The sequence below is a fragment of the Scylla paramamosain genome, chromosome 1 (assembly GCF_035594125.1).
Source record: "Scylla paramamosain isolate STU-SP2022 chromosome 1, ASM3559412v1, whole genome shotgun sequence".
Taxonomy (NCBI): domain Eukaryota; kingdom Metazoa; phylum Arthropoda; class Malacostraca; order Decapoda; family Portunidae; genus Scylla; species Scylla paramamosain.
This window is the reverse complement of record NC_087151.1, coordinates 12,987,501-13,015,082: the sequence shown is the minus strand read 5'-3', so window position 1 is coordinate 13,015,082 and position 27,582 is coordinate 12,987,501. Positions and strand designations below refer to the sequence as shown.

General features: G+C 39.7%; 2 protein-coding genes and 1 long non-coding RNA gene across 5 annotated transcripts in view; 1 reads left to right on the top strand and 2 right to left on the bottom strand.

The window, feature by feature from the left end:
• Positions 1-18,434, bottom strand: part of LOC135100908 (cyclin-dependent kinase 8-like) — a 45,845-nt gene extending 27,411 nt beyond the window's left edge. For 2 of the 3 annotated variants that reach the window (XM_064004475.1, XM_064004486.1), the window contains exons 1-10: positions 18,124-18,433; positions 16,744-16,819; positions 14,766-14,876; positions 14,438-14,578; positions 11,562-11,751; positions 10,882-10,996; positions 9,817-9,915; positions 9,291-9,363; positions 8,669-8,766; positions 8,062-8,143 (exon numbers count right to left, since the gene is read on the bottom strand). In XM_064004475.1, the coding sequence (XP_063860545.1) occupies positions 8,062-8,143; positions 8,669-8,766; positions 9,291-9,363; positions 9,817-9,915; positions 10,882-10,996; positions 11,562-11,751; positions 14,438-14,578; positions 14,766-14,876; positions 16,744-16,819; positions 18,124-18,251 (1,113 nt within the window). In that variant the 5' untranslated portion in view covers positions 18,252-18,433. Of the gene's footprint in view, positions 1-8,061; positions 8,144-8,668; positions 8,767-9,290; positions 9,364-9,816; positions 9,916-10,881; positions 10,997-11,561; positions 11,752-14,437; positions 14,579-14,765; positions 14,877-16,743; positions 16,820-18,123 lie in introns of all 3 variants that reach the window. The other variant, XM_064004493.1, reaches the window with a different exon arrangement.
• LOC135100919 (uncharacterized) lies at positions 11,775-14,431 on the bottom strand. The gene is made up of 3 exons (XR_010268980.1): positions 13,326-14,431; positions 13,054-13,174; positions 11,775-12,892 (listed from the first exon to the last, which is right to left on the bottom strand). It is a non-coding gene; the product is annotated as an uncharacterized LOC135100919 (long non-coding RNA).
• A 292-nt stretch (positions 18,435-18,726) lies between the features above and the next one.
• Positions 18,727-27,582, top strand: part of LOC135100905 (nucleoporin 88-like) — a 40,573-nt gene continuing 31,717 nt past the window's right edge. Inside the window, exon 1 of the mRNA XM_064004469.1 lies at positions 18,727-18,955. Within this exon, the coding sequence (XP_063860539.1) occupies positions 18,749-18,955 (207 nt within the window). The 5' untranslated portion in view covers positions 18,727-18,748. The remainder of the gene's footprint in view (positions 18,956-27,582) is intronic.

Sequence of the window (27,582 nt, the reverse complement as noted above, 5' to 3'; positions counted from 1 at the left end):
ATAAAATACACAGTGTAACATGTACTGTATGCTGTATAATAATGGACATACAAAAAATCTAATTATGAAAAGTCTCTTGAAGCTGAACTTCTTCATAAGTTGGGGACTATCTGTAGTCTCTGATGGAGGGTGAGAGAGAGAGAGAGAGAGAGAGAGAGAGAGAGAGAGAGAGAGAGAGAGAGAGAGAGAGAGAGAGAGAGAGAGAGAGAGAGAGAGAGAGAGAGAGAGAGAGAGAGAGAGAGAGAGAGAGAGAGAGAGAGAGAGAGAGAGAGAGAAACTGCTACATTTGCAACACTGATGTTCACTTCACACACACTATCCTGTTACCATCCCCACTTTTCTTTTACAATCTATACATGCCAGACTTGTATACTATAATGGTGTAAATTCTATGTGTAATTAAATATGTGGCCCAGCATAGAAACAACAGAATTTAGTAAATGTGTGACATGTGTCATGTAAATGAGTAACTTATTTTGACTGCCAAAAAATGTTACATTTGAGTTTAACAATGGAAAATTAACAATTATTAAGATTACACTCTTGTAATGAAATGCCTCAAATCACACCTTTCTTGTTACAGTAAACAGTTTTGCTCGTTATAACTTATGACATGTGATTTATGATGGACATTCTAAGTTATGATACACATCTGCCATAGCTATGACACGTGACATAACTTTATAAAGAATATGGCCCCAGGATTCAAACCTGTGACTTCCTGCACTGAAGTCAGACTGCCTGAGCAACCTATATATATTATTCAATGGAGATCTTTACAGCTGCCATCAGTGTGGTGCTCCCTATGAGCCATCTACAGCAAAACTGAGAAGCTAATCTGTAAATGGCATAAATCTTTACACTTGAGAGGCCTGAGCCAACCAGGGATTGAACTATTAACAGAACAGGACAGTACCTTAGATGTCACAGTCATAACAATCATTAAGTTCCACTACAACTTTTGGGAGTTTTATATTCCCAACCACAACAAGTGTATCAATGCTGAGTTTTGCACTTGATTCTGATGCCATAAATATTCAGTTCAGTAAATGTTGGTGTGCATGCAGAGCTTTTGTCTTAGTAACATTGGTTCAAAGGGAATTTTTTCACTACTGCAATATTATTCTCTCTCACATAGTTAACATTTTGTACATTTTCTTGTGTTGTAAATTGCTGTCAAGAGACAGTGAAAAGAGTGAGTGCTTTATTTGGGTCTTCCCAGTACTGCTGTAACTGTTTGGGGACCAGGATTTTTTACTTTAAAACAACATTCAATTATGTTTTCTTTCAGGTTTCTTTACTTGTATATGTAAGAATTTGTGCACAGTACATAAGAACATAAGAACATAAGAAATAAGGGAAGCTGCAAGAAGCGACCAGGCTTACACGTGGCAGTCCCTCCCAGTATGAAACACACCTACCTATTTCCATCTGTTATCCCCATCCATAAACTTGTCTAATCTTCTCTTAAAGCTCTCTAGTGTCCTAGCACTAACTACATGATTACTGAGTCCGTTCCACTCATCTACCACTCTATTTGAGAACCAATTTTTTCCTATCTCCTTCCTAAACCTAAATTTTTCAAGCTTGAACCCGTTATTTCTTGTTCTACCCTGGTTGCTGATCCTAAGAATTTTGCTTACATCTCCCTTGTTATAACCCTTATACCACTTAAAGACTTCTATCAGGTCCCCTCTTAACCTACGTCTCTATAGAGAATGTAAATTTAACACCTTCAACCTCGCCTCGTAAGGAATACTCCTCATCCCCTGTATCCTTTAAGTCATTCTCCTCTGTACTGATTCTAATAGACCTATATCTTTCCTGTAATGTGGGGACCAGAACTGCACAGCGTAGTCTAGATGAGGTCTGACCAGCGCCAAGTATAACTTTAATATTACTTCCGGCCTTCTACTTTTAACACTCCTAAAAATTAATCCTAGTACCCTATTTGCCTTGTTTCTGGCTTCTATGCATTGTTTCCCAAGATGGAGTTCAGAGCTAACTATAACTCCTAAATCTTTCTTGTACCCTGTACCTACCAGAGTTTGGTTGTTTAATGTGTACCTATTGTGTGGGTTTCCTCTACCTACGATAAGCACTTTGCATTTATTGATATTAAATTGCATTTGCCATCTATCCGTCCATTCATTCATTCTATCTAAGTCTGCCTGCAAGGCGATGGCATCCGATTCTGACCTAATTAATCTACCTATCTTTGTGTCATCTGCAAATTTACTAACATCACTACTAATTCCACTATCCAAGTCATTCATATATATTAGAAATAACAATGGCCCTAATACTGATCCCTGTGGCACCCCACTAATTACATGACCCCACTCGGATTTCCAGCCGTTTATTACCACTCTCTGTCGCCTGTTACCAAGACATGACCCTATCCAGCCTAACACCTTCCCATCTATCCCGTGTGCCCTAACCTTTCTCAGGAGCCTTTGATGGGGTACCTTATCAAATGCTTTACTAAAGTCCAGATATAAGATATCACAACTATCACCATTATCTACTGCATCGTACACCTTACTATAAAAACTTAACAAGTTTGTCAGGCAAGACTTCCCCTTCGTGAAGCCATGCTGTGACTGATTTATCAGTAACTTTCTCCTTTATAGTATTTTCATCAAGCAAATATCTGCATAAAAAAAAATAAATGCTAATTTCTCAGCAATGATACACTATTCTCTTTGAATATTAGTTTGAGAATTACCGTATTTTACGGCTTATAAGACACTGCACCGTGGAAGACGCACCCTAATACTTGAAAGAGATTTCTAAGAAAAAAAGTTATTCTCATACAAGAACACATTCACCATAAACCCGACCACTGAACACTAAAACATAAGAAACAAGGAGTCTTGGCATATTGTACAACTTGTAGCTTGTATGCAATAGTATAACTAAACCGTTTCGATGAAGTAGCCATGGGTGATAATTTCAGGACAAAAGTTTGTGATACGTGTGACAGCCAGGTGGTAACTGATGTATTTAATGGCAAAAGAGTGTGAGCAAACGTTTTGTTTATGCTTTGAACATAGTGTGAGCAAACATTTTATATATTTCGAGCATAGTAAAAGCAAACGTTTTATATGATTTGAATCAAGATCAAGAGTGGGAATGCTGCCGCCTGCCGCTGCCAGTACCATAATAAACAGAGCGTGCTAAAGGGCAGAGGTTATGCTTAAGGCTAAGCTTGTGGTTCAGCTCCAGGAAGGATTATGATATTGGAAATACTTGTAACAGCAAAGTACTGAGTTTACATCATATAAAAGGTTGAATTAAATAGTACTTAATCTAACATCATAGCGTAATGACTCATCATACAAATCCACGTCGGTATCAGTTAAGTGTACAAGATCCCTTGAGCCTGGGTGTTGCCTCACAATACAACATTTGTCTTGGAAGACGCACTAGTATTTTTCAGGGTATTTTTTTTGGAAAAAAAAGTGCATCTTATAAGCCGTAAAATACGGTAATGCACATTCTCTTACAAGACACACACACACACACACACACACACACACACACACACACACATATATATATATATATATATATATATATATATATATATATATATATATATATATATATATATATATATATATATAGGAGGAGGAGGCAGTAGACACCTGCCGAAACGATAATTACTCCCAGTGAGGTCTAAAGCACTGTTCAGGGGGTGCTGTGAACTTATCATTAAACCCAGCTGTGACCTCACTGAATGTTTCCCTTTGTGTCTCACAACACAAGGGGGCAGTCACAGCCTGCCCTCTAAAGACAACAAAACTACAAGCACCTAATAACACACACACCCTTCACTCAAAAATCTTAAAATCATGGCGACTCCTACACCAGCCTCGGAGTCCCCATCTGGGGAGGGGACCATAAATGTCCCCAGGTTGGACTGCCTTTCTGTCGACGACCCTAAGTGTCTTGACACCCCCCTCAACTTTTTCTTCATTAACTTCTGCAACATTCGCGGTCTAAGATCTAATTTTCAATCTGTAGAACACCACCTCTCCTCTTCTAAACCTCATCTTCTTTTCCTCACTGAAACTCAGGTGTCTGAGGCAACTGACAGTAGCCCCTTTTCTGTTCCCTCCTACTTTCTCTATCCTCATTTTCGATCCAAAGCTGGATGCTGCGTTTATGTGCACAATGACTTAACCTGCTCTCGTGCCCACGCTCTTGAATCTTCCGAGTTTTCCACCATCTGGCTACGACTACAGAGTCATTCTCATACTAAATTTATCTGTGCTGTATACCTCTCTCCTAACTCCTCTGACTATAAGAAATTCTTTGACTACTTAACTTCCAAAGTGGAGCACATTCTGACCCTCTTCCCTTTTGCAGAGATCTCCATTCTTGGAGACTTCAATGTTCACCACCAGCTTTGGCTTTCCTCTCCCTTCACTGACCATCCTAGTGAACTAGCCTACAACTTTGCTATCCTCCATGACCTAGAGCAATTGGTGCAACACCCTACTCGTATTCCTGACCGTCTTGGAGATACGCCCAACATTCTTGACCTTTTTCCTGACCTCTAATCCTTCTGCTTATGCCGTCACCCTTTCTTCTCCGTTGGGCTCCTCCGATCACAATCTCATATCTTTATCTTGTCCTATCACTCCAATCCCTCCTCAGGATCCCCCTAAGCGAAGGTGCCTCTGGCATTTTGCGTCTGCTAGTTTGGGGGACCTAAAGGAGGTATTTTGCTGATTTTCCTTGGAATGACTACTGCTTCCGTGTCAGAGACCTGTCTTTGTGTGCTGAGCGCATAACAGAGGTGATAGTGTCTGGCATGGAGGCGTACATTCCTCACTCTTTTTCTCGTCCTAAACCTTCTAAACCTTGGTTTAACACAGCTTGTTCTCATGCTATACATGATAGAGAGGTGGCGCACAAAAGGTACTTCAGCCTTCCATCACCAGAATCTCATGCACTTTATATTTCTGCCCGGAACCATGCCAAGTCTGTTCTCCAACTAGCCAAAAACTCCTTCATTAACAGAAAATGTCAAAACCTTTCAAGATCTAACTCCCCTTGTGATTTCTGGCATCTAGCCAAAAATATCTCCAATAACTTTGCTTCTTCTTCTTTCCCTCCTCTACTTCAACCAGATGGCACCACTGCTATCACATCTATTTCTAAAGCTGAACTCTTTGCTCAAACCTTTGCAAAAAACTCTACCTTGGACGATTCTGGGCTTGTTCCTCCCTCTCCTCCACCCTCTGACTACTTCATGCCATCTATTAAAATTCTTCGCAATGATGTTTTCCATGCCCTCGCTGGCCTAAACCCTCGGAAGGTTTATGGACCTGATGGGGTCCCTCCTATTGTTCTCTGAAACTGTGCCTCTGTGCTTGCACCTTGCCTAGTCAAACTCTTTCAGCTCTGTCTGTCAACATCTACCTTTCCTTCTTGCTGGAAGTTTGCCTACATTCAACCTGTTCCTAAAAAGGGTGACCGCTCTAATCCCTCAAACTACCGTCCTATTGCTTTAATTTCCTGCTTATCTAAAGTTTTTGAATCTATCCTCAACAGGAAGATTCTTAAACATCTATCACTTCACAACCTTCTATCTGATCGCCAGTATGGGTTCCGTCAAGGCCGCTCTACTGGTGATCTTCTGGCTTTCCTTACTAAGTCTTGGTCATCCTCTTTTAGAGACTTTGGTGAAACTTTTGCTGTTGCCTTGGACATATCAAAAGCCTTTGATGGAGTCTGGCACAAAGCTTTGATTTCCAAACTACCCTCCTACGGTTTCTATCTCTCTCTCTAACTTCATCTCAAGTTTCCTTTCTGACCGTTCTATTGCTGCTGTGGTAGACGGTCACTGTTCTTCTCCTAAATCTATTAACAGTGGTGTTCCTCAGGGTTCTGTCCTGTCACCCACTCTCTTCTTATTATTCATTAATGATCTTCTAAACCAAACTTCTTGTCCTATCCACTCCTATGCTGATGATACCACCCTGCACTTTTCCACGTCTTTTCATAGACGTCCAACCCTTCAGGAGGTAAACATATCACGCAGGGAAGCCACAGAACGCCTGAGTTCTGATCTTTCTAAAATTTCTGATTGGGGCAGAGCAAACTTGGTATTGTTCAATGCCTCAAAAACTCAATTCCTCCATCTATCAACTCGGCACAACCTTCCAGAGAACTATCCCCTCTTCTTCAATGACACTCAACTGTCCCCCTCTTCTACACTGAACATCCTCGGTCTGTCCTTTACTTATAATCTGAACTGGAAACTTCACATCTCATCTCTAGCTAAAACAGCTTCTATCAAGTTAGGTGTTCTGAGACGTCTCCGCCAGTTTTTCTCACCCCCCCAGCTGCTAACTCTGTACAAGGGCCTTATCCATTCATGTATGGAGTATGCTTCACATGTCTGGGGGGGGTTCCACTCATACTGCTCTTCTAGACAGGGTGGAATCAAAAGCTTTTCGTCTCATCAACTCCTCTCCTCTAACTGACTGTCTTCAGCCCCTCTCTCACCGCCGTAATGTTGCATATCTAGCTGTCTTCTACCGCTATTTTCATGCTAACTGCTCTTCTGATCTTGCTAACTGCATGCCTCCCCTCCTTCCGCGGCCTCGCTGCACAAGACTTTCTTCTTTCTCTCACCCCTATTCTGTCCACCTCTCTAACGCAAGAGTTAACCAGTATTCTCAATCATTCATCCCTTTCTCTGGTAAACTCTGGAACTCCCTGCCTGCTTCTGTATTTCCACCTTCCTATTACTTGAATTCCTTCAAGAGGGAGGTTTCAAGACACTTATCCACCAATTTTTGACCACTGCTTTGACGCTTTTATGGGACTGGCATTTCAGTGGGCATTTTTTTATTAGATTTTTGTTGCCCTTGGCCAGTATCCTTCCTACATAAAAAAAAATAAATAAATAAATAAAAAAAAAAAAAAAAAAAAAAAAAAAAAATATATATATATATATATATATATATATATATATATATATATATATATATATATATATATATATATATATATAAAATTTGTATTTTGCTTCAGACATGCTTATTCACAATTCATAAAAGCATAACAAACTCAATTAGTGAGATGTCAACTCACTATTACTGTCAACTAGAGAAATGTCCAATAGTGACTGCATAAAACTGTGAACCTTACGTCTGAATTCAAGTCCTGCCAGAAGCTGGCCATTCTTCTGCGATTGCCAAGTGGCTAAAGATCAAATGGATGCTGCCTTCAATCTCATATTTGATTATGAGTACAGCAGGAAATACAAAGGAACAGCATGAACTTCTACAAGTATAAAAAAAAAGGGGAGAGAGAGAGAGAGAGAGAGAGAGAGAGAGAGAGAGAGAGAGAGAGAGAGAGAGAGAGAGAGAGAGAGAGAGAGAGAGAGAGAGAGAGAGAGAGAGAGAGAGAGAGAAAACCTTGCCTGACCTACCTAGGATGGGGAGCTGACCATCAAACTTTCCATGATACAAGTCAATAGATCACTCCAAGCTTTCAGAACCAAACCTTATAAGTCTACTGATGCTGTAAGCTCAAGATTTTTAAGTCATCAGCTGCCAGTAAATCAGTGTTGCACCTGTATGTATATACATATGTATATATTTTAACAGCATACATCTCTTTCATTCACACAAGTACAGGCCCATGGAACTGTAATATTCACAATGTACAACAACAGCCATAATGGGCAAAACTTTACCATTGATTTAATGGTACCACTGAGGCAAGTTTCACACCAAAAATGACGTTTATTTAGACCTAAAGAAGAAACAATAAAAGAAACCAGAAATATATAGCATGACAAAGTAATACAATATAATAGTGTTAGGTAAGCTGGTAATTAATGAGAATGTTCAAACACATGTTTAACCATTTTCAAGTTCCATCATTATATACAACAGCTCATCTGTCTCAGTTTATCCTTAAATAAAAAAAATTGTTGTACTATATCAAAGCCTGTAAAACCTTTTCTCTGTTTCTAATAAGGTTCCTAGGAATGAATAAGGTAATGTAGTGGTCAGTCTTCAAGGTTCCACTCACCTTATTATCTGACTTGTCATCCTGCTCCTCATCTGATAGGAATTCTCGCTTAGGATAAGGGATTGGGCCACCTGCAAACACGCTGCAAAGAAGTTAAGCAAAATTAAAGAAAAAGATAAGAGTTATGAATAAGAACAGTTTGGCACTTCTAAGCCAATCAGCAATGTTATTCCATATGGCTCTGTCCTACCTCTTTTTTATATTAATTATAAAAATCTTCTCAGCCTAATATCCTACCCTATTCAGTTAAAATATATCTTAAAAAGCTAATCATAAAGAGATGCACAAGAACTGGAAGAACAAGAGAGAGAGAGAGAGAGAGAGAGAGAGAGAGAGAGAGAGAGAGAGAGAGAGAGAGAGAGAGAGAGAGAGAGAGAGAGAGAGAGAGAGAGAGAGAGAGAGAGAGAGAGAGAGAGAATCAGAGGCACGTGAGATATAAATTTAGCACATGTACGTGTAAAGGACTTGTTAGAATATTCTCTATTTTGAACTCCTAAAATTAAGTGAACACAAACAACCTGATACAAATAGACAAGTGCAAATAAAAATTATACATATGTATGAAAGAAAATTCTGAACTACTCAACATCTCATGAGCAAAACTTACTCTTGGGTGGGGAGAGGGTCCTCCAGGAAATAAGGGTCCTGCATTGCCAACTCTGAGGTGATGCGTTTGGTGGGATCCATTGTTAGCAATTTCTGAAGCTGGAATGTAATTGATATAACATTGCCCTCATGTCTGTAATATTAGATACATTATATTGTAAATATGTAATGATTTTTTTTTTTTATAACACCAAAACAGCTGGACCATCTTTTGATACTTCAAATATTCCTTTACTTTTAACTGCTAAGTAGAAAATCTGACAGGTATATACATACCCAAATGTATGTGTCATGCTATAAACACTAATAAATTACTGAGAAGATAGATATCATGTCAAATTGTTCTTAAATATTTCTAATGGTGAGAAAAGATAGGAATGGGTTTGGACAAAATAAGAGGATGATAGACTTCAGTATTGTTGACACATAAGACATATTTCTGCAGAAAACTTCTTTAAAAATATTCCTATTTTATATAAAAAAGTAGTTGAATCATAACACAAACATGAAAATCAGAAATGCATAATAATTTGGAGGCAAGGCTTCTGTAACTGGAAGAGAATCTTAGTTATGATGTCATTATATTCCTGTGATTATTCAATCTATCCTTCAAATGCACTTACCAACATGAATGCCTTCCCATCTGGCTTAATCTTATGTCGGTCCATGTATTTTACCAAAGAAGAGCTTGAATAACTGAAAAGACATAACCAGTTTAGAATACATATTAAACTATATTTTTATGCATCAAGAGTACAATGTACAGCTATGAAGACTTGGTATTTATGTTGAACATAAGAACTTCATTCATTCAACCATGAATGGTAATTATTATTTTTTATTTAAAACTCTCTATTCTTTATTTTCATTATTTCATTGATAAAGTAAACACAATGCACTACAATAATACACTAATGTATACCAAGAACAGAAAACCTCTTTGGCTAAGGAACTACATTTCATCTTCATTAACCTTATTTGGTAAAAAAGAAATTAATTTACAGGAGAAAGAAATATAGCAGGGATGACAGAAAAGATAAAAATATATTATCACTACTTCCTTTAAGAGAATTTTTGTGGAGAGATCCCAGGGTATCAGAAAAAAAAAAAAAGTTATCAAGTAACCATAATTTCCCTGAAGAATCTCACTTGTTCTTTTTAAAATCTTTCATGAGTGTTCCATGTTCAGGCATCTTCTTTATATCCACCCAGTCCTTCTCTTGAGGAAAGCCCATCACATTGAAGATCCTGAGAGAAAACAGAAAAGTTAATTTCACTGGAGCATTTTTATGATAGATTTGCAATGTGGTCAATGACAAAATAAGCAGAAAATGTACAGATAAGTTTGACAAGTTTAATGGAATTTATTATCCTCCCTATAGTACAGAAGACAGCTTTGGTGGCATCTGGTGATTTCTGTGCTATATAAGCTTTTAATACTTGTAGGCTTTATTCCTGAAATCTTGTTTGTTAGGTCTGTGAACTTATTTCTTGGCAGTTTGAGTAGTTGGCCTCTGCCCATGGTAATGCAAAGAGAATTACAACAAATGACTGATCTTTGTATTGCTCAAGAAATCTTTCCCTTTGTATCCCTCCCTATCTAACCCTATATGATCAACACTATAATATAAACCTTACCTACAGGACTCATACTCCTCAACTAGCACATTCATACTTAATACCATAAACCTTATACAAAGAAACCACATATGTATGTACTTGCCCCATCAATAGGCTCAATAGTGCTCATTAAGCACACATTCTGCCATTTTACTGAGCACTTAACAACAGAAGCACAGCCACTCTTTGACAGCATAAACCTCCAAAACTACAGTTTCCCAACCTTTCATCCCCTTTGTGATCAAGAATTCAATTAATTCTCTTAATACATTTTCTGTTCTATTTTTACAACAATAGTTTAGGGCATCCTATTTTCTACATTCAGCAATCCTGAAAATCCTCTCCCCATCTTTTTCATCCAACATACCATCATCCTCTGCTTTTATACTTTATTCTTTTGGTGATATTCCTTTTAGGACTCTCTTCACCTCCCTCCAAAACATATCCTCACTCATTTGAATATGTTGTCTGGCTTTAATCCACCTCCCTCACTCTTGCATCAAACACAAGCCTTTTTGTTTGATTACTCTCCTCAATACTATACATTGGAGCATTTGGTCACAGTCCCCCAGTGTGTAGCAACAATTTAATCACCTGTCCAGCTGATCATGATGGTAAGGGTTGCTGGTTTTAATATCCTCTTGCCTACAGTGGAAGATAGGTTCAGACGTTAGCAACTCAGCAAAGATGCACCCAATTGCCCAGATATCTGAAATATGATAAAATAATGACCTTAAGAGCTGTAATAAAACATGATAAAGCAATAATTGTATATACCCTACAAAAACAGTCACCAATTACTAATCTAACAATAACCTAGATCCACCACTGATCCAGATAGAATCTCTGTGACTACAATTTACAAATTCCTAAGTTAGCATTACTACTTTGTTGATATTGGCAGGTGAATCAGCTGTTGGCACAAACTTAAGAAAAACAACACGGTATTCTTGGTAATCTTTTTTTTTTTTTTTTTTTGCATTCACCAATATATTCTGCTCATGTGATTTACCTCAAAGCAGTTTTTCATAAACTGTATGAGGTAGAAAACAGGAGTGAGTTAAAGCTGTGAGTGGGCAATCAGACTGGCACATGAATAATAGTAGTACATGGACATACTGACATAATATAAGTCTGACAGGGAAAAAGCTTTAACTTGACTGGGTCTGGTTGGCTACAGCACCAACCACTGTGATGCCATGCATGCACCTAACATTGGTGATAGATATGAGCAATACAAGAGTCTGATAGTACAAATATATGCAAAGAATTACCTATTGCTTTAGTGTAATGACGTGCTCCTAAAAGCAACTCAGGAGCACGGTACCAAAAAGTCACCACCACAGGATCAAGGTCAGCAAGTGGTTTCAGAGGAGAGTTGAAGAGGCGAGCAAAACCCATATCTGCTATCTTCACTCTGCCACGCTCTGTTCCTTCTCCCATCACCAAGATATTGGCAGGTTTCTGTAAATGTAGAAAGAGAAGTGCCTTTTAATGTGACAATTGTAAAACATGATAAAAAATCTTGTTAAAAAAATAAACAAGTAAAAATATTAAAGTAGATACGGTGGAACCTCGGTTCTCAAACTTAATTAATTCCTGAATGCTGTTCAAAATAAAAAATGTTTGAAAAACTAAACTATTTTCCCCATAAGAATCAATGTAAAATGGATTAATCTGTTCCCAGATACCAGTCTACACTGTCTTAGTGGCTTATGACAGATGCTCCCATAACCAAGATGTCTGCTTCACGACACCTCCAGCTCACAAATCCAGAAAGGATGTAATGAATGAATTTAGTGACACAAAACTCATCAGAAGATACTGTTTAGATCAATCTAATGTGGGAAACCTTACAGAGGGGTACAGAGAGGAGCAACCCACTTACTGCCAAAATAAAGGTGATCATAACACTTAGACATCTTGCTGCTAAGAAAAGCTACTGGAAAAATGCAGTTGTGTAGTAGTGATGGTGTTGGGGATCATCAAGAGAGCCACAGGTGGCTTGGGATTACTTCTGAGCACCGAAAACTGTTTGTTTACATCGAGGCTTCTCAGCATGATCACAAGCAATAACAAATTCAAAATTTTGTTCAAAAACCAAATTGTTCGAAAAGGGAGGCATTCAGTAACTGAGGTTTCACTGTACCTAAAAACATCTACAGTAAACCTTCATTTTATTGGACCCTGTTATATCAGATTTCGCATTTATCGCAAATGTATGGCCTACGGACCATCCATCTGATTTATCAGACAAATGTCGGTAAATGAGGCAGAACATCCAGCCAGCAGTGGCAGTGGCATGGGAGTGAGTGAGGGTGGGAGGGAAGGATGGAGGGAGAGTGTGGGTGGTGGTGGTGGTGGTGGTGGTCACACACTGCATCCACTAGGGTTGCACTGTCTGCCATAATTATGGCATTTCTGTTATAATTTGGTATTTTTCTGCTATCTGCCATACATTGTCTACCATATGCCATACTTTTTTTTTATGAAATCTGGTTATCATACAGCATTTTCATACCTATGGATAGTCAGGGTAGGAATGGAAATTCCTAAGTGGTGAGTCATGGGTCAGACAAGGCCAAGAATGGGGCGAGGAAGGGATCTGGGAGCGAAAATTAAATCATTGCCATATATACATTCAATATGTGAGTGGATTAACATAATGAATATATTTTTTGCCTAAATATAGTGTTTTAATTATTTTATGAGAAAGAAACTGTGGTAAATAAAGAATTCTACTAATAGCCATAATTGTAGCCGCACCGGCTGGGCATCAATTGGCTCTCAGGTGATCTGTTTTACTGATCACACCCATCATCGTAGGGTCGAGGAAAAGCAGTTCTCCCTGACACGTTTATTGATGAGGTAGGCATGACCGTAAGAACTGCAAACAAGTTCTCGGTCTCAATTTCTTACAAAATAACATTATACACTGATATTAAACACTTTCAACATATTACAATATTCATTGACAATACATGCAATTAACTTGGCACTATGACAATCAGTTTTTACTACAAAATTAAAGTATTTACCTCGGTCACCATCCTGCCCGTCTTTGTCTGAGCGCAACTTGGCCGTGAGTGATGCCCGCAGGCGACCAGCAGGTTAACCCCACACTACCAACAAGTGAGCATCGGCTTCGGTGCTTAATATAGCATTGAATACTGATACTTACACATATTACACGTTTTCATGCAAATAGAAAACTATTGAACATTTCACTTATAAATGCCAAGGAATAATGACGTGAGGTACATACGCTTTACATACAGTAACAATAATCATATCAACTTTTTTTATATTTATTACCGCTAGTTTACTTTATGGATTGGAATTATTCATGTTGCCACTTTTATTGAATCTTTACTTTTATCATCTGTGGCTTCCCCCAATTAGTCCAATATAACAAGGATTTACTGTATATCACTTGCTTTAATGAAATCCAGAATTTGCTTAACATTTTTCAACTCCCATGAATATATCAACCCACTAAAATAAAGTTATATATGCACATATTAAAGCATGAAAGTTAGTTATTTTATTCATTACAATGACCAAAATATTCATAAAACTCAAAAGTAAGAGAGAGAGAGAGAGAGAGAGAGAGAGAGAGAGAGAGAGAGAGAGAGAGAGAGAGAGAGAGAGAGAGAGAGAGAGAGAGAGAGAGAGAGAGAGAGAGAGAGAGAGAAAAACACTTATCTGAAATAGATAATCCAAATTTCTGACAAATTAAGTTATCCATAAGTCCCATATTTATAATTTTGGACACTTTATTTATTTAGCAAAACTACTCTTTGTGCCATCTTGTGGACCAATATGTTCTTGACACCTATATAAAAAATTCAAGTTTTGTTTTTCCCTCTCAGTAATACAAATATTTATGAATTATATAAAGTCCTTTATCTAAATTTGGTAGAAAAATCCCTCAATGAAATAAAGTAAAGAAAAAATAAGATGTAAAACTTTTTTTTTTTAAGAGGGGGTTTTGGCTAAGGGCAACAAAATGGAAGAAAAGATACAAAATTAGCTGTATCACTGAGATGTTCACCTATTCATGCATATCAGCAGTATAAAATGACTCCTTATGTAGCCTCCAAAAATATGTGTTAGTCATAATGTGGGTAAATGATCTCTTGTAACTTACCAGATCTCTATGAAGGACCCAGTTTGAGTGAAGATATCGAATTCCATCTAAAATTTGATAAAGGAGAGACTTGACCATGCCTTTGGTTACCTGAACTGTCTTTTTATTGGCCTTTGCTGCTCTGTGGAACTTGATGATATGCTGCCAAGAGAAGAATACATGTGGATATCATTCATATCAACAATGTAAACATGTAACAATTATTTACACTACTATGTAAAACTGTAACATATAAACACATAGTATAAAATTAATATATATATGGACACTTACTAAACAACAAGCAATAAAAATTTAATTTAGAGTACAGCATAAAACTAGTACTTACCCAAAGATCATGTTCAGCATAGTCAAAAAGCAGCCACACCTTGCGGTCAGCATGGGAAAGGAAAACTCGCTGCAGGTTGATGACATTTGGGTGTTTCAACTCTCGTAACAGCTGCAAAATTAAATGTCCTGTAAGTTTACAGCAATCAAAATAACATTCCACATTTTGGCTTGCAAATTCTGCAAATCAATTAAATTTATCTTAATTCTTACAGATCACTTTCTTATGAAGGTTTTGTTTCTCTTCTCATTAAAAAACTTGAACATTGGTATTGGGTATCACAATGTTTCAATAGTCTAACACTATATGGTCACAGCTCTTGTAATATACATTTTCACCTATTCTTTTATGAAAAAAAAAATAAATAAAAAATAAATAAATAAATAAATAAAAAATAAAAGATATCTAACTGAACAGGATAAAAATTATGCAATAGGCAAATAACACAAACTACAAAATATTTAACTGAAAACCATCTATGGTACTACCAGTAGAAGTAAGCCTCAAAACAGCACAAGCTGCAGTGTGATGGTAAATATTGGAATATTCTGGTGACAGCAAAGAAAATTAAAATTTTGCATTTGCTTCACCAAACTAAAGATGTCTTCTGTTTACTGTAATCCATTTCAGATCACTGATCTGGTCAAGCAGCCAGTTTTCTATTTCTTGATCTAGATTTATCCTAATCTGAGTGATCCAGATCATGATGTGGGTGATCTGGGTTGGAGGTGGGTTATAGCAGACTACACTGGCTGAAGTTGCTGGCGGCAGCCATATTAGCGGCTGTGCAGCCTCTGCTGGAGACTTATTTATAGATATACACTACAAGAAAATAGTTGATGTGTCTGAGGAACAGGGTTGGCATTTAAAAATAAATAAATAAAAAATACTCAATACAAGTCAGATTTTTTTTTTTTTACATTAATGAAAAAATAAATAAAACACACAAAAAAAAGAGTTGGGTTTTTTGAAATCCGGATTTTTTCCAACTCATCTGAGGAAGAAACTGAATTGTGGTGAATCATTGTAGAATGCTACTGTGGGCATATAATGAGAACAGTAGTGGTAACAGATAACAGAAACAAGAGAGATATTACAAGTCACACCAAGCCTTGGTTTAATTTCTTCTGATTATAATTAAGTAGCCATTAACCCTCTACCAATGACTATATGATGAGGCAGGGAAGATAATATTTGTTCAGTTGAAAAATAATACATCTCTACTTTTGAAGTGCCTCAGTAATGGTGTCAATAGTGTCAGCATGCAGGCCAGGCTAGCCTCATCTTACATCCGAATATTTTCTTATTTTACCATTCTGTACTTCACCACAGCAAGTACTTTCAGTATGCTGTGTGTAAAGAGAGCTTTGTATGAAACTCTATTGTACAACGTTCATGGCCAGGCATGGAACCCAGTCTCATGCTGTCTGGGTATGCATGTGGCTGGGACTCAGAGATGGCCTTCTTGGCCAAACTTCCTCAAGAAATGTACAGTAGGCTGTAGTCCTCACTGATACTTCCTTAGAGCACAGTGGCAAGCATCAAGTCTGCCACTTGTGACAGCTGGGCAGCGACATGCTTATGTTGTTATTTTGATCGGTAATGGTCACAAGTGTTCTTTTTACTTTGAGTGAATCTAGATCAGATCCTGATCAATATAATCTTGAGCTGACCCGTGGTATAAACAAAAGACACCTTAAGTACAGTACTCTAAGCCAAAGAGCCAAGATAATATAAATCAAGAAAATCAAACCACTGTTAGTTTTGTAAAATGGACACATTATTCAAACAATTAGCTATGTAGGTCTCAATGTTTACATGCCATGCAATTTTTATGTTCTGAAAGAGAATTCTTCCTGACACTGCTTCTTCTCTCATGAAGTAAAGTCACAAAGTTGCTTGCAAAACAGAACTGAACAATGATGGACTCCCAATCTCATAAATATTTAGTGAATGGAAAAATGGATGCAACACTCACCGCTATTTCTCTGCATGCTGACATAGACAGCCCTGTTCCTTCTATCTGCTTGAGAGCATACTCCTTGATGTCAGAGCTGCAAAGATAAAAAAAAGATGTTGCTGAAGTCCTGTACACAGCTAATTCTGACAGGGGGATCCATAGATCTGCTGCTGTTTCCTTAGATATTTAAAGAGTCTTCAAGAAAGTCTGGCATATCTAGAGCTCAAATTACCAAGTAAGAGATTCAATCCTATTTCAAGTATCTTTACTATATCAAATCTCTTCTGAAACTGTCAGATGACTGTGTGAGTGCATTTCTCACTAATATCAACACTGAAGTTCCACCTCTCATTATTTTGAATAAACTTATTACCTAACCCATTAATGTTCACCTAAGTACTAATTACCTTCTGTCCAGTTTTCTTTCAACATAATATGTAGGATGACCAGGTAAACAAATTAACTGAATGATGAAGATTATTACACATTTTTTTTTTTTTTTTTAAGAAAAATAGACCGAGCATTGCTCAAGTCTGGGTGCAAATGTTAAATGAATATTGGAATATGTTGTGAGTAGTGTTAACTTTTGCCATTTACACACATTTTTAGTAAATCCTGTGCTTTTGTCATCTACACACATTCTTTAGTAAACCCTGAGCTTTACATTGCAAGACACAGTTTTGCAAACATGTAGAATGAGTGTAAAACATACTCAAAAAATAGCACATCACCCTTACTTACACCCTATACAAGGCTGACTAGAGAAGAAAAAAAAAAAAAAGACAAAAGTATCAAAAGGAAAATTTAAGCACCTGTTAAAAAGATGTAAAGCATCTAATTATCGCCACCCTTTGTTATGCATCAGTTATGAGATTGTTATGTAGTAGCTGAGACTGTTACATAGCAGTTATGAGACTATTGCATAGTGGCTGAGACTGTTACATGGCAGTTATGAAAATGTTACAAGGCAGTCAGGAGATAGTTACATAGTAGTTAGAAGATTGTTACATGGCCGGAGATAGTTACATGGGAGTTAGGGGATAGTTACGTGGTAGTTACAGGATATTTACATGACAGCTAAGTGATTGTTATGTGGTTAGTTTGGGGATTGTTACATGGTAGCTATATTTCATTTTCCCCATCCAAGGTAATGCCACAATCCCAAAAGTCCCAAAGTTTGTTGGGGAAGGTGTCAGTCCCTGTAGAGTATTCAAAAAGGATAAAAAAAAATAATTAATTATTAATTAATTAATTAATTAGATAAAATAAATAAATAAATAAATAAATAAATAAATAAATAAATAAAAAATTGAGAAGTGTCTTGAGATTTTCCTCCCTCTTGATCAAAGTGCATCAGAAGTAAGTTGTTAAGATTCACTACTATTTATTTTACTGTACCTGTCCTTCCTCTTGGCCTTATAGACGTGCCCGTAGGTTCCTCGGCCCACTTTGCAGCCCTCATAACAAAACAGTTCCTCAACCTTCGCCCTCTCGTTGTTTCTTTTCTCCTTCCACTCGGAATCCATGGCCAATTCAGTATTTTACACTCTGATCAGAATTTTATAACCGAACTAGGTCTCGGCTGCCGCCAAGGAAGCGGAATATATATTTACTTCCCTGGGCAGCCAGTGTTCAGATCGCGGTCAGACCCAAACAAAATATTCAGTGTTGCCAGCCTTGGTCCCTGGAACAGCTGTGAGTTTGCTACAGGCCACGCTTTTGCCCGAAAGAACGTTTAGATCTGTAAAAGCCTCTAAAACTCTGTGCTTTTATTTCTCACATTTGTATGTTGGAAAATATGTGTTAACAAGAGAAATAGACGAAAAGGGAAGTCGTAATTGTCTAAAAAGTGATCAAGGAATTATTAGATAGTTAGATAGATAAACATTAAATAATTATAATATTTATTTCTGACACTTTTAAATATTGGTAAAGAAATAATATCAACTCATCTAGCGAGTTTAGTAGGCTACGGATAATACGAACCGATCTGGCAACTGTAATCCCGTAGTTCAATTTGAGCATGTCAACAAACATGGCAGGGCGCACTGGACGAGATGCTGCTTATCCTTTGTTTGAGAAGATATCCAACAAATTCAACATCAGTTCCAGCAAAAAGTCATCAAACCGCCAATTACTGTCAGTGGTGGACGACGCACTTTTGTGCTGGAGCCCCGAGGACTGCTGTCTCTTCTCACAGGTCCTGGACGTACCCACCTCAACAGTCCAGGTAAGACCATTGGGGTCATTCTGCATTGTATGTGATGGCGTCTCTCCTGAAAATGCAGGGCGACGGGTGTTTGGTAGCTACAACTTGTTACATGAAGTCCTTCATGGTCAGTATTGCATCATTGCAACCAACTACCGACCTGCTGGGCATCACACATCCCCCGATTCTGTATTAGGGAAAAGGAAGCAAGTAGGTGCCTCGGCACACATCTCACATCACAGATACTCGAGGCTGCTGAAGTATGAGAACCCACCAGGCTATTCTCTTACTGTCTGGCTGCCCACACACCTGGGAGCACCAAGACACAGGAGTCCTTTGGTTATATACTTATATCAGCAACATAAATATCACAACTACAGTACATACAACAATAATGTTGCAGACACCACACAATTGTCTGTCCACTTTACTCACAGAGAGGAATGCAAGAAGTGTCTGTCTCTCAGTGCAGCAGAACTAATGGATAGGCCTCCCCGTCTACAAGCTGCCTCTGGAATGTGGCTGCTTTCCTCACTCACTAAATGTGCCACAGGAAGCCAGCAGTAGATGTTTTCCCCTCATAACTTGCCCTTACAATAGTGTTTAGGTACTTTTAGTCAGGAATATTTTGTTATTTCTATTTTTATATATTTTTTGGGGGATGGTTTGTATAATGAAGCCTACCATTAATTAATTTTTATCCATTAAACGAGAACAAAAATAGAATATAAATTCAGTGAATTATAAAGAAGTTAATCTAGAATTAACCTGACTTCTGGACTTCTTGGAAGAGGCAGTAGACACCTGCCAAAATAATAATTAGTCCCAGTGAAGTCTAAAGCACTGGATCAGGGGGGGTGCTGTGAACTTATCATTAAACCCAGCTGTGACCTCACTTAACATTTCTCTTTGTGTCTTACAACACAAGGGGGCAGTCACAGCCTGTCCTCTAAAGACAACTCTCTTCCTTCACACAAAATTACAAGCACCTAATTACACACACACCCTGCACTCAAAATTATCATGGTAGCTCCTACACCCGCTTCAGAGTTCCCATCTAGGGAGCGGACCATAAGTGTCCCCCAGGTGGGACTGCTCTCCTGGTATTGACCCTAAGTGTCATGACACCCCCTCTCAACTTTTTTTTCATTAACTTCTGCAACATTTGCAGTCTTAGATCTAATTTTCAGTCTGTAGAACACCATCTCTACTTTACTAAACCTCATCTTCTTTTCCTCACTGAAACACAGCTGCCAGAGGCAACTTACAGTAGCCCTTTTTCAGTTCCCTCCTACTTTCTCCATCCTCATTTTCAATCAAAAGCTGGATGTTGTGTCTATGCACATAACGACTTAACCTTCTCTCATGCCCTTACTCTTGAATCTTCTGAGTTTTTCACCATCTGGATATGACTACAGAGTCACTTTCAAACTAAATTTGTCTGTTCTGTATACCTCTCACATAACTCCTCTGACTATAAGAAATTCTGTGACTTCTTAACTTCCAAAGTGCAGCACATTCTGACTCTCTTCCCATTTATGGAGATCTCCATTCTTGGAGACTTCAATGTTCACCAGCTTTGGCTTTCCTCTCCCTTCACTGATCATCTTGGTGAACTAGCCTTTAACTTTTCTATCCTCCACAACCTAGAGCAATTGGTGCAACACCTGCTCATATTCCTGACCGTCTTGGTGATATGCCAAGCATTTTTTACCTTTTCCTAACCTCTAATCCTTCTGCTTTTGCTGTTGCCCTATCCTCCTTGTTGGGCTCCTCTGATCACAATCTCATATCTGTATCTTATCCTATCACTCCAAATCCTCCTCAGGATCCCCCAAAGTGGAGGTGCCTCTTGCATTTTGCCTCAGCTAGTGGGGTGGGTCCTGAGGAGATATTTTGGTGATTTTCCTTGGGATGACTGTTGGTTCTGTGTCACAGACCCATCTCTGTGTGCCAAGTTCTATGAAGTTAGGTGTTCTGAGACGTCTCCGCCAGTTTTTCTCATCCCCCCAGCTGCTAACTATGTACAAGGGCCTTATCCGTCCATGTATGGAGTATGCTTCACATGTCTGGGGGGTTCCACTCATACTGCTCTTCTAGACAGGGTGGAATCAAAAGCTTTTCGTCTCATCGACTCCTTCTCTCCTCTAACTGACTGTCTTCAGCCTCTCTCTCACCGCTGCAATGTTGCATATCTAGCTGTCTTGTACCGCTATTTTCATGCTAACTGCTCTTCTGATCTTGCTAACTGCATGCCTCCCCTCCTTCCATGGCCTCGCTGCACAAGACTTTCTTCTTTCTCTCACCCCTATTCTGTCCACCTCTCAAATGCAAGAGTTAACCAGTATTCTCAATCATTCATCCCTTTCTCTAGTAAACTCTGGAACTCCCTGCCTGTTTCTGTATTTCCACCTTCCTATGACTTGAATTCCTTCAAGAGGGAGGTTTCAAGACACTTATTCATCAATTTTTGACCACTGCTTTGACCCTTTTATGGGACTGGGATTTCAGTGGGCATATTTTTTATTGGATTTTTGTTGCCCTTGGCCAGTGCCCTTACTACATAAAAAAAAAAAAAAAAGCACATAACAGAGGTGATAGTGTCTGGCATGGAGGCATACATTCCCCACTCTTTTTCTCGACCTAAACCTTCCAAACCTTAGTTTAATACAGCCTGTTCTCATGTTATACATGACAGAGAGGTGGTCCACAAAAGGTACTTGAACCTTCCATCATCAGAACCTTTATATTTCTGCCCAGAACCATGCCATGTCTGTTCTCCAACTACCCAAAAACTCCTTCATTAATAAAAAGTGTCAAAATCTTTCAAAATCTAACTCCCCTCATGACTTCTGGCATCTAGCCAAAAATATTTCCAACAATTTTGCTTCTTCTTCTTTCCCTCCTTTATTTCAATCAGATGGCACCACTGCTATCACATCTCTCTCTAAAGCTGAATTCTTCACTCAAACCTTTGCTAAAAACTCTACCTTGGATGATTAAGGGTTGTTCCTCCCTCTCCACCCTCTCACCACTTAATGCTACCTATTAAAGTTCTTCGCAATGATGTTTTCCATACCCTCACTAGCTTAAACCCTCAGAAGACTTGTTGACTTGATGGGGTCCCTCCTATTGTTCTCCAAAACTTTGCCTTCATGCTTGCACTTTGCCTAGTCAAACTCTTTCAACTCTATCTTTCAACATCTACTTTTCCTTCTTGCTGGAAGTTTGCCTACATTCAGCCAGTTCCTAAAAAAAGGTGACCATTCTAATTCCTCAAACTACTGTCCTATTGCTTTAATTTCCTTCCTATCTAAAGTTTTTTAATCTATCCTCAACAGAAAGATTCTTAAACATCTATCACTTCACAGTCTTCTATCTGATTGTCAGTATGAGTTCCATCAAGGCCGCTCTACTGGTGTGCTTCTGGCTTTCCTTACTAAGTCTTGGTCATCCTCTTTTAGAGATTTTGGTGAGACTTTTGCTGTTATGGTAAATAGTCACTGTTCTTCCAAATCTATTAACAGTGGTGTTCCTCAGGGTTCTGTCCTGTCACCCACTCTCTTCCTATTATCCATCAATGATCTTATAAACCAAATTTTGTGTCCTATCCACTCCTATGCTGATGATACCACCCTAGACTTTTCCACATCTTTTCTCAGACATCCAACCCTTCAGGAAGTAAACAGTTCACACAGGGAAGCCACAGAATGCCTTACTTCTGATCTCTCTAAAATTTCTGATTTGGGGAGAGCAAATTTAGTATTGTTCAATGCCTCAAAAACTCAATTCCTCAACTTATCAGCTCAACAAAACCTTCCAGACAACTATCCTCTCTTCTTCAGTACCATTCAACTGTCCCCTTCTTCTACACTGAACATCCTTGGTCTGTCCTTTACTTATAATCTAAACTGGAAACTCTACAACTCATCTCTAGCTAAAACAGCTTCTATGAAGTTAGGCATTCTGAGATGTCTCTGTCAGTTTTTTCACCTTTGCAGCTGCTAACTCTGCATAGGGGGATTATCTGTACATGTATGGAGTTTACTTCACATGTTTGGGGGCTTCCACTCATACCACTCTTCTAGGGGTGGAATCAAAAGCTTTTTCATCTCATCAACTCCTCTCTTCTAACTGACTGTCTTTAACCTTGTAGCTGTCCGGAGACAGCTAAAGGATTTTAGACCCACAAGGTGACGCAAATCGTTTATTGTATTCAGTCAAACCTGAAGACATAGATAATAAACATAAGACATACATAGCACTACTAGCCATTATATACTGTATCAACTTAATGCATCACTAATTATGGATTATGCTAATTAGGGCAATCAACCCCTCGTAATACAGATGTGGAACTCACTTGTTTGGGGTCTTAAGGAGGCCTGTCACCAAGCAACACCTGCGTCTGTATTGTAGAGGTCCAATCTTTCCTGGAGTAGTCACACCCTAACTCGGTGGCGGTACAAAGGAATCTGTCCCTCCGGGCTTTGTTCCTGCTGGCCCTCGGCGCCTCACGCCTGCCCGTCTTACCCTTAGGTAAGCAATAGTTCCCAGGTTACTCATTCTTCTATGGAGATTCCTCTGTGTCTTATCTACCCTTCGTGCCATGTCATTAACTTTACCATGTAAACACAACCCTCACTACCTCTGCAGCTAAGCTCTCCACAGCTAGTCCCTCTCACACATCTTCACTACTGTGATTAACTACTATAATGAATTAAGTTTCCATAATCTCTACTCTAATTAACTTAGTTTCCTTAGTGTTACCCATGCTTCATATACTAGTTCACTTCAGCTTTCATAACACAGAGCATACGCTTGCTCAACAACAACTTTTCATCCACTCAGTGATCTTTAACTCACTCAGCGGTAACATGTCCCCTGTCAGGCTTCACACGAAATTCACATAATACATAAACTCACATAGTCCCAGCGTCATCCAACAGAGTTTGTAGCCGATTGCCCCTTTCTCAGCAGTGAAGGGGTTAGAGTAGTGCACACGATCTTTCTCCACAGGAGAGAGCAGACAAGTCTCTTCATTTGATCGGATGACTGACAATTCAATGTGGTCATTATCTGAACTAGACAGTGGCACATGGTGGGAGAGCAATTACGTTAATGAGTGTAAACAACCCCAACAAGGCTGCGGGGAAAAACTCCGTAACATAGTCAGTCACACCACTGCCGAGGCACCATTATGTGCAGGACTGACTGGTGATATCTTCAACTACACAGCAGTCACTGAGAATTGGTCAGTAAAACCTTGACATGTTTCCAGCCCCACCTATATGTTTCATTCACGACAGGTCTCATCCTCTTCTTTGGTCTATTACATTTGGTTCAGCTCCGAGAGTTAACAGTCCTTCCGAAGTGACCTTGCTTCCTTTTGTGTCCGTGCAAGTTATCTGAGTCCAGGATGTTTGCTCTTCTCGCTAGAGCACTGTTGCAGGCAGCCAATGATAGTGTCTCGCCTCTGTAAATACACAACCATGAGCACACAAATCATTCCCTGGTAGTGTCTAACCTGCAAGCACACAAGCTCACTCTCTGGTAGTGTTTAGCCTATGCTAGCCTATGCCAGCATACAAATGCACTTCCTGGTGGTGTGTGATCCTTGCAAGCACACAAGCTCACTTCTGGATGGAGTTTGGTCTCTGCAAGCACGTAAAATCCTTGCACCCTGCCAGTGTCTAGTCTCTGCAAGCACATAAGCTCCCTGCACCATGCTGGTGTCTCGTCTCTGCAAGCATATAAACTCTCTGCACCCTGGTGGTGTCTCATCTCTGCAAGCACATAAACTCCCTGCACCCTGCTGGTGTCTCGTCTCTGCAAGCATATAAACTCTCTGCACCCTGGTGGTGTCTCATCTCTGCAAGCACATAAACTCCCTGCACCCTGCTGGTGTCTCATCTCTGCAAGCATATAAACTCTCTGCATCCTGCTGCTGTCTCATCTCTGCAAGCACATAACTCCATGCATCCTGCTGGTGTCTAGTCTCTGCAAGCATATAAACTCTCTGCACCCTGCTGCTGTCTCATCTCTGCAAGCATATTAAACTCCCTGCACCCTGCTGCTGTCTAGTCTCTGCAAGCCCATGAATTCCTGTTGGTGTCTAGTCTCTGCAAGCACCAAGCATATAAATTCATTCCCTGATGGTATCCCATCTGTAAGCACCAAGTACAACTCATTTCCCGATGGTCTAGTCTCTACAAGCACCAAGCCCACAAACTCATTCTCTCACCAAACTGACTGAAGGACTGGAGTCCCTTAAGGACTGATACAAACTTGTTCTCTGGTAGTAGCCTTTGCAAGCACACAAACTCTTTCTCTGGTGGTAGCCTCTGCAAGCACACAGACTTGTTCTCTAGTGGTGGCCTCTGCAAGCACAAAGACTCATTCTCTAGTGGTAGCCTCCGCAAGCACACCAACTCGATGGTCTAGTCTCTGCAAGCACCAAGCCTACAAACTCATTTTCTCACCAAACTGATTGAAGGACTGGAGTCCCTTAAGGACTGATACAAACTTGTTCTCTTGTAGTAGCCTCTGCAAGTACATAGACTCATTCTCAAGTGGTAGCCTCTGCAAGCACACAGACTCATTCTCTAGTAGTAGCCTCTAGAAACACTCCAACTCATTCTCTAGTGGTAGCCTCTGCGAGCACGCAGACTCGTTCTCTTCCTTATATCTCTCACCGAGCTGCGGATGTCATTGCAATTGTCCTTTTAGACCCTATAGTCTTTGTTCTGTCATACTCTTGTTCCATGCCCAGACCTTATCTCTAATCTCTCCGGTGTAAGCAGAAATTAATGTCTCTAGTTTGACGATAGCAGGCATACCCATGATGTGCTGTTGGAAAGCTTGCTTAAACTCCCAAATTCCAAACAGGTTCCTTCACTAAATGTGGGTGTCACTCTCTTTGAGAGTTGTAAGTCTCTAAAGGAGCTTGGCAAATCCATCACTCTGTGATTCTTTATCAGCTTCCGTTGTCTTACTCAGCCCTTTGTGCTCCCCCTGGTGAAGCACCCCCTACAAGATGTCAAGCACAATTACTGAAGATTCTTTATCCTCCCCCTGGTGTACCTGATCATGTTTAGGCTCAATCTCTACGAGTTCCTGAGGTGATGTTCTTCAGCCCACTATACTCTCTTTGAGAGTTGTAAGCCTCTAAGGAGCCTGACAAATCCATTACTCTGTGATTCTTCATCAGTCTCCATTGTCTTATTCAGCCCTTTGTGCTCCCCCTGGTGAAGCACTCCTGACAAGACATCAAGTGCGGTTACTGAAGATTCCTTATATTCCCCCTGGTGTACCTGGTCCAGTTTAGGCTCAGTCTTTACGAGTTCCTGAGGTGATGTTCCTCAGGCCACCTTTTCAATCTCTTTGCCGGATTCACTTTGTTCCACCTTATCTTCAGTCAGGAGAGTCATTACTGATTGCTGTATCCTTTGGACTGCGTCAAAAGAGAATCCACCTTGTGCTCCAAACCTGGTTGTGCTGAAGAGAGGGTGGTGGTGTTACCCTCCTCACCACTCTTGAGTGAACCCTTGTCATCAACATCATCTTTCCTCCAAAGTGTCTCTGCTTCCTCTTGTCGATCCATGCTGGCCAGCTACATTGGACAAACTAACATATTTTGCCTCAGCGCTGATGCATGTACTCTATGGTGGTGCCCCGCCAGTGTGAAGACACGGCCACTCCATGGTGTCTCACCTGCGCAAGGACACAGTCACTCTACACAGTGTCTCGCCAGCGCGAGGACACAGTCACTGTACGTTGTCTCGCCTGCTCAAGGACACAGCCACTATACGGTGTCCCGCCTGTGCGAGGACACAGTCACTATATGGGAGAGCATGCCAGAATGGAATAGGGAGCTGGTAGTGCCCATCTACTATATTCCATTTCCTTGACTATAGCTTGATGACCTCCCTATCCTCCATTGAGTAGGCTTCTTCTTCGTAGGTGAGTTCACGACCTCATATAGCTTCTATATTTTCTTCTAAATGTTCTCCTGCCTTGAGGTGAACATTCTACTTCTGTTGTTCTAGATGAGTCAGACAAGTCATACCCATCATTCCTAATGGATCCATTTACAGTCAATCCTAAAGGGAGTATATGTTGCAAAGGGCTCTCTGTGGCTCCCTGTCCTCACCTCGAGCAGAATGAATGCTTGTGGTACATCCAGACCTATTAATAATTCCACGTTCAATGGTGTTTTACGTGGTGTAACCCCTCAGCTGGTCCCACGATCTGACCTCTTCATTACTGGTGGCAGCTGTCGCCAAGTTGGCCGGTAAGTGTTTGACAACTAATGTTCTCAGGATTTTGACAGTTTGACGCTTCCTCGTTCCCATGCTAACCACAACCAAATTGATCTCTTGTACCTTCAGCATCAATGTCTCTCTCATGAGCGTGTCTATGGAAAGGGACACTGGTCTCCCCACATCTTGAAGTTGGTTAGCCAAGTGTTCAGTACAATGTGATGGGTTGCTGCCTGAATCTAAGAGGGCCCCAGTAATCAACCCTGTCTGTCCCCTTGAGGGTTTTCTTACATTAACCTTCACTATAGGTAGGGCGCCTTTCTTGCAGCTTGATCACGAGGCGGAACTGTCGTTCCAATTCCATTGATCATTGCTGGTGTGGCTTGT